We start from the raw sequence: 12,200 nt of genomic DNA, 5'->3' as shown, positions 1-12,200 counted from the left end.
TGTGTCAGGAGGAGCCGATCCAGAAGGGAGGCCGGAGCCTGAGCTTAGCCCGGGGATGGAACGAACCTTTGCTGAAGAGGCTCCAGAGGGCAGCCCACCTGTTGGGCTCACCCCAGCATTCCCTGTGTTGCTCCTCTCCAGCTCCCCCAGACCCCATCCCTGTTTCCGGGGGCTGTCTTCTCCAGGGTATGGGTGGGTCTGGAAGGAAGAGTGACATGACAAGGCAGGTAAGCCCATACCTGTCGACTCTGACCACCTCTCAGACTTGACATTCACGAAGCATCTACTCTACGCCAGGTACAGCCCTGGGCTTTTTCACAAACATCACTCCTGCCTCACAACAACCCCATGAAGAGGGCCTTACTATCCCCGATTTATAGATGAGGAAGCTAAGGCCTAGCCAGACTTGCTCAGGATGGCTGAGAGTAGTGGCAGAGCAGGGACCAGAATTCAGACTCTGCTCCCTGTCCAGCGCTCTGTGCCTGTGCTGTCTCCCCACCTCCGAGGTGCCTGCAGAAGCAGGCGTCCAGCCAGGCTCCAGAGAATAGCACGGTGTGTCGGGCAGTCCCCTCAGGTGCGCTTGGCAGACGGACCCCTCTGTGACCCCGATGGCCCAGCACTGAGCCCAGGCTGGGACCACAGATCAGAGCCAGTCACGTGGTGGGGGCCAGGGCAGGTGATCCCTGAAGAGGTCTGTTTCCTGGGCTAACAGGCAAGGTGGCCTCCAGCTGGCCCCTGGGAGCAGCGTCAGGATACACCCTCCAGGGACCCACAGGACAGGAAGCCGAAGGCTGGGCTCTGTGTACACTCCGCTGTGCAGACCGGCAGTAGCAGACCTGTCCTTCCGAAGTTCTGCTTCAACCCTGCTCAGGTTTGCTTGGGCGGGGCAAGAGGAGGAGCCAGAGCAGGAAGGATGGAGCCAGGAACAGAAGTAGGGGGCAGGAACCATGCTGATATGGCAGAGTTCTGGCCACTCACACCCTGCTGGGCTGGCCTCCACAGGCAGCCCTCTCCTGCCCGGCCTGCTCTGCTGCGGGCAAGAGGGCTGGGTCTGCTTAAAGCTAATGCCCTTAGTTTACTCATTCCAATGACCAGTCGGTTCAAATTGCAGCCAAGCAACAGCCTGTGAATTTGAACTCACACAGTTCAAGAATTTGGCCCTTAAGTTCCAAGCAGGTCACCCAAGGATTCAGAACTCCAAGGCTGCCCTAATACCCAGCCTTGCCCCCCACACCCTGGCCTGAGCAAGAAAGGAAGTCTAGGGAGAATCTTCACTGGGAGAAGGGGACCTGGGGCTGAACTCTGGGGCCCTTAGAAGCAAGGGGCTGTGGGACTGAGCTGGAAGCCTCGCTCAGGACTCTGACCTCAGCTCCAGGCTAACCTCTGGGCAGGAACCCCTGGCTGCCGTGAGGCCCACCCAGCTAGCTGCTGTCCAGTTAAGCAGGGACAGACATCAGGTCACACCCAGGCCTCTCTCCCCTTGCTCTTCCCTTCTGAGCTGCCATTGTGTCAGGCCAGCCCAGCACAGAGTCGGAGCCCCTGTCTCGCCCCCGTGCTCCTCCCTTTTCCCATGACTTGGAGGCAGCCGTTGATTCTGTCCCCTTCTTGGCCCCTTCCCCATCACACTTTCCTCAGGGTGGAAGCCTCCAACCACTCCATCCTCCACTTCTCAGCCTTCATGCTCAACCAGCAGCACTATTGCCTGGGTTGGTACAAGAGGAGGAGAGCAGCCAGAACACGACGCAGCTGGTCCAGCCTCCAGGTTGGTGATGGCGGGGGGGCGAGCTCCAGGTGAAGTGAAAAGAGGGGTCTGTGGGGGCAGCGCCCCTCTTTCTGGTAGCTCACTCATCCCTCCTCGACCCAAAAGTACTGTACAACAGAGGGGTGAAGGAGCATGGAGCTGGGGAGGGCCTCACTTGGAGCTGGGAGCCGAGTGGTCTGCGTGGAGGAAGGTGGCAGTGGTGTAGTTCTGGAAGAGAGGCTGCAGGAACATGCCGATGGTGCCAAAGACACAGACGAAGACAAAGATCCAAAGGAACAGACGGTCGATCACCATGGCGACATACTTCCAGTCCTCACTCACCTGGACAGAGGAGAGGAAGGAGACCCCGGTATCAATCACATGATACAGGAGGGGAGTGGATCAGGTAGAAGCAGCTTCCACCACACATCACTCCTCTCACTCCACGACCCCAGAGTGACCTTTCCAAAGCATGGCCCCAGTCTTGCCTGCTTAAAAGCCTCCAGTGGCCCCACTGCCTTCAGCAGCCACCCAAACTCCCAAGTCTAAAATCAAGACCCACCCATGACAAATATGAGCCAGCCACCTATCTTCCACCCTCTGACCCAGCCTTACCAAACTCCAGTCTGTCTTCTCAGGTCCCTGTGCCTTTGGGTTTCCTTTTGGTCTAGAATTCCAGTCCTCCCTATCTCTACCTGTGAACTCCTACACATCCTTCAAAGCCTAAATCAAATGTCACCTCTTCTATGAAGGCTTCCCTGATCCCCCTGATGAGAATGAACCACTGTTTCCTCTGGGTTCCCTCAGCACTGTGTACACGTCTCTATCACGGTATTTTTACTGCACTGTATTGTCATTTCAATTTGTATGCCTGTCCCCTCCTTCCTCCCTGCCCGCCTCCCGCCACTTAAGCTATGAGCTCCTAAACTAGAGGGACCCGATCTGATTCATCTTTGTAATCCCAGCATCTCAAACACAGGGTTCCTGGTAAACGGGTGTTGAATTAGTGAATGAATGGCTGCCTCTGCAGGCCTCACTCCTTATATGACTGCCTGGGGAGCCCCATCCAACAGCCCCAGAGGGTGAGGACTAGATCTCAGGTGTAAACAAACCCGTCCAGAAGAAAATAACCTCTGTGGGTTTGGGAGCCAGTCACAGGGACTGCAGGAGGCCTGGCCTCCACTTAGAGCTGCTCCACTCCGGCCTGAGTCTGGACCTTTGTACACATGTTCCTCTGTAGCCCAGCCAGCGGGGGGGATGGGAAGAGGCACTGTGCACCTTCCTTTAGTCAGCAGCTGAATAATGATTCATTCATGTCACACTTGTGCCTCCTATGTACCTGGCACCATGCTAGGCACTGGGGATGTGACTGAGAGCAAGACAAACACATCCTGCAGTTTACAGTTTACTGAGGGAGATGGACACAAAATTAGCAAAAATAATTACACATTGGTGGGTGCTTATATGGAAACAAAGGACGAAGAAATGGAGGGGGAGATATAATTCAGGGTGTGATCTGGGGAAGCCTCTTTGAGGAGGTGACACCTTAAGCTAAGATCTGATAAGTGAGGAGGAGCCAGCTGAGACAATCAGAAACCATCAGAGAAACCCAAACCAAGGGACCTTCGATTGGCCTGTACCCTTCAAAAATGTTTATGCCATGAAAGACAAAGCTGAGGAACCCTTCCAGATTGAAGGAAACTAAAGAGACAGAACAACTAAGTGGAATTCAAGATCCTGGATTGAGGTGGGGGAGATGCTACAAAGGACATTACGGAGACAACTGAAAAAATGTTAGTATGGACTTTATATCAGATAAAGGTATTGTATTGATGCTAAATTTCCTGAATTGCATCACTGAGCCTGGGTTATGCAAGACAATATCTCTGTTCTCAGGAGAGAAAAGCTGAGGTATTGGGGATAAAGGATCACTATGTCCACAACTTACTCTCAAACAGTAGTGCAAAAATTAATAACAGTAATAATAATAGTAATAAAAAAAAGAAGGGCATTCCAAACAGAGGGACCAATCTGTGCAAAGGTCCTGAGTCAGGAAAGAGCTTAGCTGGCTTAGAACAGTTGAGCCCATAAGCCAGTGACCTGAGCAGGGGAGAGATGGCACAAAGTGCACGGGAGACACTGTGTGTTTGGATGGAGAAGCACAAGAACTGAATCAGGGAGACCATTAGGAGTCTCTGCCCTGGTCCAGGCAAGAGCTGATAGAGGCCTACAGCCAGGGAGGCAGCATGGAGATGGTGAATAAAGAAGGAAGCTGAAAATCTCTTTGGAGGTTGGTTCCACAGGACAGGACTTCTGATGATTTGGATGGTGGGGGACGTAAGAAAGAGAGGAGTCAAGGATGACTCCAGGTTTTTGGTCTAAACCATTGGGTGGATGGTGATGTCATTTACTAAAAGATGGGGAGATTGGAGGAGGAGCAAGTTGGTGGTGGGGATGTAGATTAAACACTCAGTTTGGGACATGTTAAGTTTGAGATGCCTGTGAAGCATCCAAGTAGGTCATTGCATCCTCATCACCTAACTCAGTAAATGCACATTACATGAGTGGACTGCAGTGGGGGAGGCGGAGGCAGTGACGCAGCTGGTCAACCCCCTGCACCACCGGCATCTCCCACTTGGCCTCAGCCACCTCTGAGGCTCCCACCCCATTTCCTCATGACTTGGTCCCTCTCTTCTTCCTTCAGGACCATAACTTGCTCCTTAGCTCAAGCCTCAGCTCCTGCCCTCCCAGGGAACAGAAACAGCAGGCTCTGAAGCATCCCCCCACAAAAAAAAAACCGGTAGTGCAGGAGCCCACCCTTCCTCATCCCCCAAGCTGGAATGGCTGCAATCCAGTGGAAACATGGCCAGTCACCAGAGCAACAGCTGAGCCACAGCCTGGAACCAGCCAGGTACCCAAAGACTGATGCCGGATGGGGCCAGCCACAGCCCAAAGTGGGGGGAAGTCAACCCATCATCTTCCCCCCCATCCCCTGGCTCAGTGCTCCCCTTCTGGGAGTCACTGCAGAAAGATACCAGTGTGCAGAAAGCTCAGGGTGGGTCTTAAAAACCCTCGCCTCCACCTGCCCCCACCTCTGTAAATATTTCACAAGGGCATCCCCTGAGGACCCAGAAGAGCAGGAAAAGGATATTGATTTGGGACTCTGTGCTCTTCCCAGCAGCTGGTGGAACCTCTTAACCACCGCCACCCCTCCCATACACACTTTCTACTGCCCTCAGTTTTGCCCCCCGACGCGGGGCACACAAAGGACTCATCTCCATTTGTGCTAAGAGCTGCAGGTTAATAACATGGGCTTGGGAGTACAAGCGGCAGAGAGGGGGGTCTGGGGTCAGAGCCACGGGCCAGCTGCAAACCCAGAAGGGCCTCTTCCACTTCCTGGCCACCCTCCCAACACTAACGACACTCACGATGCCCCAGCTGAGGCATTTCGCTCTGGATACTAGTCCTCAGGAAGCCGCAAGGTCATCCTGTACCAACCGCAACTTAGGCGGCGCCACCTCCCGGAAGTCAGAGAAGAGGCCACGCCAGCGCCCAGGCCCACAGGCCCCGGCCGGACTCTCACTGCCCGCATCCTGCACTCCCGTTAGCTCCTCGGTGTCTGTCTGCGCAGGCACCGAGGGCCCTGCAGCCCGCATCCCACGCCCGAGTCCCCGCGCCTCACTCACGCTCTGGTCGTCGTCCTCACTCCGCATGTGGTCCGCGATGAAGTGCACGCCGTCCACCGCCTCCTGGAGGCCGCAGCCACACGGCCCCCCGGAGCGTCCGGGGCCGGCTGCCGGCGCCGGCTCCGAGCCGAAGGCCCCAGCCAAGCCCTGCACAGACGCGCGGTTGACGAAGCACGTGCAGGAGTCTGCCCCCAGGGCTTCGCGTAAGAAGACGGCACCGGCTCCCTCGCGCCCGCGCTGGCGCCGCCGCAGGCGCAGGCGTTGGCGGGCGCAGCGGTGGCGCGGCTGCTGCATGAAGAGCAGCGTGGGCAGCTTCTCCAGGAAGATGACCTTGACCCAGGGAGCCATGGTGTGCGTGGTGGGTGAGCGGTGGTGTACGTTGAGCACGCACACGCTGGTGACGATGGAGAAGGTGACGAGCACCATGGTGAACATGAGGTACTTGCCTACAAGCGGCACGTCAAGGGAGGTGGGCGGCACGATCTTGGAGATGAGCAGCAGGAAGACGGTGAGCGCCAGAAGCACGGAGATGCACAGCGTCATCTTCTCTCCACAGTCGGAGGGCAGGTAGAAGACGAGGATGGCTAGTGAGGTGATGAGCACGCAGGGGATGATGAGATTGATGGTGTAGAAGAGTGGCTTGCGACGGATGATGAAGTCGTACGTGATGTCCACGTAAGTGGAGTCGTCCGGGTTCTCGTTGCGCCGGCCCGGCAGCGCGATGATGTCCCACTCGCCACTGGGCGTGAAGTCGTCCAGGCTGGCCACGTCACTCTTGAGTACCAGGTCGATCTCGGTGCGGTCGTAGGTCCACGAGCGGAACTTCATGGTGCAGTTCTGCTGGTCAAATGGGAAGTGCTTTACTTCGATCTTGCATGCGCTCTTGTAGATGGCAGGCGGCAGCCAGAAGATGCTGCCATCATAGGAGACCACGGCATTGGAATAGAAGGACACCTCGTACATGCCGTCAGCACTGCCAAGGGATGAGCACAGTCAGCCCTTGCCTAAGCATTCCTCCACCCCACCCATCAACCCAGCCCTGAGTGGGAAGAGAGGAAAGCCTAAGGGATATATGGGAAGAGGGTAGCCATCCAGGGGTCTAGGGAGGAGAAGCAGGAATTGAGCAAGAAGGGGATCTGGGTGGGTTGGTGAGGAGAAGAGGTGTCCTGGTCAGAAGGCCTCAGAGACAGAAGAGAGTGATGAAGAGGGGGGCACATCTGCTACTTGTCATGCATTCTGTAAGATGGTTGCTCCACATGAAGGTGGAGAAGTTAGGGGAGCCAGGGAGGCCAGAATGAGGAGCCCCAACCAATGGAGAGGGACAGGGGCAGATGGGAGGAGGAGATGGTCCCTAGTGGCTATGGACTTGTGGCTTTGGGTCTTCGAGATAAGAGGGATTATTTCAGGAGTGGGGCTGGAACCTGGAGGAGAAACTGGGACCTCCAAGTTCTTTGACCCTCCCCAATCCTCCTGGAGAGCCTATTCTTGAATCAGTTTAGGCACTGGGGTCTGTCAATCCTCGTTTTTATGCCACTGCAGCTCCAAACACTGGGAGTCCTAATTGGCTGAGAGGGAGCTGGCCATGGCCCAAGTTACCTTGGCTGTCCACATTATACCTCACTGGTTTGGGTCTGTCTGTCTGGGTCTGTCTGTCTGGGTAGTGACTTATCTTTGCCAATGAAAAGTCCCTCTGTCCCCCAGCATGAGCTAATTTACTTTCCCCAAGACCTGAGTACTCCCATGGTCTCCTCCAGCCTTCCCATCCCTCCAGGGTCACCTACTTGTTGTATAGGACCACATCTGGGAGCCAGATGTGTTTGGAAGGGAGCCGAACTTTCTTCATGTTGTCAAATTCCTCAGGCTTCCAGGTGAGGCGATAATCCTCCCACTCCTGGGAAAGGGAGAGAGGGAGGCAGCACCAACCTCCGCCCTGGGAGGGGCTCAAGGTCAAGGACAGGGATAAGAGGAGGCCTATCTGGCTTGAGGAAGTTTTGAAAAGTCATTGCATCCCCACAGTGACTTCTCTGCCCAGCAAAAGTGTCTTCTCATTTAATTTGCATAGCCAAGCCAAGATATTAGAATTTACGTTTTACAAATGAGAAAATGGATCTTGCAGAGTTTAACAGATTCAAAGTTACAGAGCTGTGAGTAGAAGAACCAAAATTCAAATACAGTTATTTAGGACTCCAAAGTCTATAAATTTCTGCTTCTCTTGAGGACATTAAAAGAGGGAAAAGCACATGCCCCTCCCCCCCCAAAAAAAAAGAGGAAAGAGAAGCCCAGGGGTGTGGACAGGAAGAGTGCTAACCTGGGTCAGCCAGACATTGGTGGTCATGATCTGCTCCCGCTCATGCTGCAGGGAAGAAGAGAAGCTGCTGAGAAGTGCCCCACCCCCACCCCTCAAGCCTGTGGTCCCACTACACCACCCAGGCTCCTTCCCCCGCCTCCCCAAGCCTTGGGAACTCCAGAAGAATAAGCACAAACACATTCTGTCTATGCTGACTTCAGTAGCTGGGCAGAGAGTTTGGGACCTTCACTCACCACACTGATGAGCTGGGCCAGTGATACCATGAGCTGTACCGTCACCAGCTCAGAGCCATTGGTGGCTGGGCGGATAAGCTTATTGTAGCGGGACGGATCCAGGAGATGCTCCACCAGCCGCTCCTCTGTGTCTGTACCACAGACTCCTGGGTAGTATGGGTAGAGGGCAAGAGGTAAGTACATAGGCAAGGAGGTCCCACCCAGGATCCCACTCTCCCTAGGCAAGAGGTACAACATAGGCCCAAACAGGAGGCTGTAGCTTCCCACAGCCCCATCCTTAAGGATATAGCAAAATGCTTAGGTTACCCCATGGAGGCCCCTCATAGAGAAGTCCCTCTCTGAGATCACTGACCAAGGAGCCCAGACAGCCCCCCACAGTCCCCCACTAAGAACCCATTCTGCAAGGATTAGTGGAGACCCTGCTCTTCCTGCAAGGTCTCAGAGGATGGTTTCAAAAGAATTGACATTTCTGTCTCCATGGCTTCCCCTAGAAGATACCTACCATTCAAGGAAGGTTCTGGAGGGTGGTGAAAGGGGAACAGTTATTCATGCCCCACCATACAGCCTTTCTCCTCAGTCCATGCCCATCTATGTGTGCAAGTAACGCTGTGTGCCTCTACATGTGACTGGCCGTGACCCCCTCCCCCCATAGGTCCTGGGTTGGAGTAGAAGAGGTGGGCTGCCTGAGCTCTGGGTCAGGGCATATATTTAGTCCCAAGTTGCGCACCTACGGGAGCCCACCTCTCATGAGATTGCAGGCAGGTATGGAAAGCTCATTTCGTTGTATATTCCCTTTGTACCTGCCCCACCACACACTCTATCTCCTTCTGCAACCCTGCACGAATGCACCCCACCCCCTCAGAGATTCCTCCCTGGCCCTCTGCCTGGCAGAGCTTCTTCCCTTCCGAGTCTCCTGTCCCCCCTACAAGAGAGTTGAGAAGTTGCTTCTTTCCCCCTCCTGCCTTGCCCCTTTGGAGTGAGCAAAATCAGGAGTCCAATATGAGGGACAGAAAATGATGCAGAGCCAAGGGAGGGTGCTGAACCAGGTAGATTGTCTTGAGATAATGTTTCACAAGAAGTCAAATGGCATCTCAGCTGCAATCAGACTCTCCCCTTCCTTCCACTCCAGATAGCCTGGGGATCCCCTCCCTCCTTCCTCTCTGTGCCCACACCCTCTCCACCACCCCTGCCCAGGTTGCCCTCTCTTCCCAGCATCACTTCGGGTATGTCCTCCTCCCAGTTCAGTCTCCCAGGTACTCCCTGCAGTGCGGGGGTCTCTCCCCTAACCCCTAACAGACTCCCCGCCTTAGGGATCCCTCCCGTACACCTTCGAGACTGAGTGAGACAGAGCGCGGCGACTTGTCCTTACCTGAGCACAGCCCGAGGAGGCCAAAGCTGAGGAGCAGCGCCATGGGGCCCGAGCGCCAGGCCATGCCTCTGGCATAGCTCGCCGGCTCGCCTAAAGCTGCCGAAGCGCGCCGCAGGCCGGAGGGCCGCGGGCGGGGCGCTGTCCGTGGTGCTGAAGCCGCTCCCGCACCGCCCGCGCCCAGCTGGAGCTGAGCCCAGGTTGTGCTCGCAGCCTTTGATGCTGCAGTGCCGACCGCCACGGCGTTTCCCAGGGCTCAGAGAGCTGGTTGCGAGAAGGAACCAGCGTCTCGTTTATCCCGGTTTGAGCAGGAGGAGGCTTTTCCGGCTGCTCTTCCAGGGAATACAATTGGGACGGTGAGGGGGAGGAGTCTCCGCCCCGGAGGCGGAAGCGCCAGAGCTCAGAATAAAAGGGGTCCCTGGGTTGGGTATTCTTCTGCTGGTCCTGCTTAGTTAGGGTGTACGTGAGGCGGAAGAAGGGCGGCTCACCGGACAGTGGAGGAGTTCTGAAGCCCCTGAGTTGGGACAGGACCCTGGAGGAGTCTGAAAAGGCTCCGGAAGAAAGCGCGAGTAAGACAAACAGGTCAGGACCCACTAAGCACCGGGGACCGAGGGCCAGAATGAGGGGGTGGGAGTCGGAAGGAGTTTCTGGAGTTCCCACTTTCTTTCTTTTCTCTTACCAAGCCCAAATGATCCTGCTTCCAGGGAAGGCTGAGGATGCAGCCCAAAAAATGCATTTTAGGCCCTTAGAGAAAGAGACAGGGGGCTGTAGGTTTGCTATTTTAAGAATGCAAACAGTTTTCGAGTCTGGAAACAGGATCCCCTCACCTGTTTCCTTCTCTACCAACGTAGAAGGCCAAGCTTCCTGCCCTCCCCCAGGGAATCTAAGGTGGGGACATGTGGACATCTCCTGAAGAGAAGGTGACCTTCAAGAGTGGAAGGGTAGGGCCTCCCTGGTGGCGCAGTGGTTGAGAGTCCGCCTGCCGATGCAGGGGATACGGGTTCGTGCCCCGGTCTGGGAGGATCCCATATGCCGCGGAGCGGCTGGGCCCGTGAGCCATGGCCGCTGGGCCTGCGCATCCGGAGCCTGTGCTCCGCAACGGGAGAGGCCACAACAATGAGAGGCCCGCGTACCGCAAAAAGAAAAAAAAAAAAAAAAAAAAAAAAAAGAGTGGAAGGGTAAATGGCCCTTATCAATTAGTCTTTCTCACCCACATTCCCTTCCTCTCCAGTCTTTGGCTTCTGTGTGACAAGGGGGGATCAGAGGATGATTTCACAGAGGCCAGCCCAAGAATGAAGCTAACACAAAGGAAAGCAAAGATGAGACAGAGACAGAGAGAGGTGTCAAAACTCAATGACATCTTTGATCTTGAAAGCCCTGAACTTTTAACTTCTGAGCCAATAAATGTTTCCCTTTTTTCTTAGGGGGATTTTTGTCATTTTCAACCAAAAGATTCCTGACTAAAGCAGCCTTATCATACATCAAGGCACTGTCTTATTCCATCTCTGCCCACTTCTTCAATCTCCTCTGGACCACTACCCCCAGCCCCACACTCCTCTTGGCAATGTCTTTAAGATCCTCCCAACCTCCGCACTTCAGGGCCTTTTAAACATGTAGTTTCCTTGATTCTTTTATCATGCATTTCCCCTCAACCACTTTCTACTTTACTTTGTACACGTGGCAGAAACGTCAGTTCCTCAAGGAAGCTATGCCTGACCAAAGATTAGGTCAGGTGCCCTGCAACATGTTTCCAGAGGATGATCAATGAGTAAATAAATCAATCTAAGGTGGTGGCTGTCTATCCTGCTAGATCATGAACCAGCACAGTGTCTGGTGTATTGTGAGGGCTCAACAAATAAGGAAAAGGGCTGGTATAGGACTGTAATCTTTTAACATGTAGAGGAAAATTCCTCTCTAAAAGCTCAGCCAAAAGCAATTTACTTACATGTACTTAGTTCCTGGAATTGAGGCGGAAAAGCAAGACAAGTATCAGCAAAGGGCTGGAGAGGACGTGGGATGACTACAGGCCCCATAATGCACATGGAAGTGGCCATAAAGCTGCACCACAAGCTCCAGGGCATGTGTGTGTGTAAACATGTAATCATCTCTTAAGAATTCAAGAAATCTTGGAACCAACAAAAGATGTAGAGAATAAAAGCCTTAAGGAAAAGGGAAGGAATGTGTATAGTCACTCCACTTGGGAAAAGGGTCAAAGATGGGAAGAAGACACCCCCTTCAGTAATTCAGATCAACGTTTGTTGGGTATCTACTGTATGGGTGTTGAAGCAGTGATCAAAAAGACCTAGTCCCAGCAATTAAGGAGATCACAATTTGGTGGCAAAGACTTGTTACACCATGCAGTGGCTGCTCTAGTAGAGTATAAACAAGGTGCTTTGGAAGCACAGAGGACAAAGAGGTTCATAGTGCCTGAGTGCCTGGAGGGGATGGAGATGAAAATTGAGATTGGAAAGATGAGAAAGCCAATAAGACAAAGGTGGCTAAAAAGGCATTCAAACTCCTGAAAGAGAGAGACAGGGAGCTTTACATGTAGATGGTACTTTCATCTTTTGGTGGAAGCTGGGTGATTGAAGAAGGCTGTGAAAGTCTTCTCTTATGAAAATCTCTCTCTGGAGTGGTTGCTTGTCTCTGTATTGATAGACTGGAAAGTCATTTGCTTGCTTGAAGCCCTTGGTCACTCCCTGATGCTCCTCTCAGGTCAGTCAGGGCAGCCTGTTCACCTTGACCTCTACCTTTTCTTTTCAAATTCCCCAGCTTTTATTTCAAGTTTAATTCCAGCCTGGCAGGGAGTGAGTCCTCTGAGCACAACCACTCAGTGGCCGAGGAGAACTGGAACACCATTCCTCAC

At 53.9% G+C, this 12,200-nt stretch overlaps 1 protein-coding gene across 1 annotated transcript; it reads right to left on the bottom strand.

Annotated features, from left to right (window-relative positions):
• Window positions 1–1,912: 1,912 nt before the first annotated feature.
• Window positions 1,913–9,401, bottom strand: CHRNB2 (cholinergic receptor nicotinic beta 2 subunit; the record flags this gene model as incomplete). Its single annotated transcript, XM_082614777.1, has 6 exons — window positions 1,913–2,083; window positions 5,428–6,400; window positions 7,209–7,318; window positions 7,736–7,780; window positions 7,969–8,114; window positions 9,338–9,401. 6 exons carry the CDS (start codon window positions 9,399–9,401, stop codon window positions 1,913–1,915), a joined length of 1,509 nt encoding a protein of 502 aa, XP_082470903.1.
• Window positions 9,402–12,200: the final 2,799 nt, after the last annotated feature.

The sequence above is a fragment of the Mesoplodon mirus genome (genome assembly GCF_964341445.2).
Source record: "Mesoplodon mirus genome assembly, chromosome: 3".
Classification (NCBI taxonomy): Eukaryota; Metazoa; Chordata; class Mammalia; order Artiodactyla; family Ziphiidae; genus Mesoplodon; species Mesoplodon mirus.
This window is presented reverse-complemented; position numbering and strand designations above follow the sequence as displayed.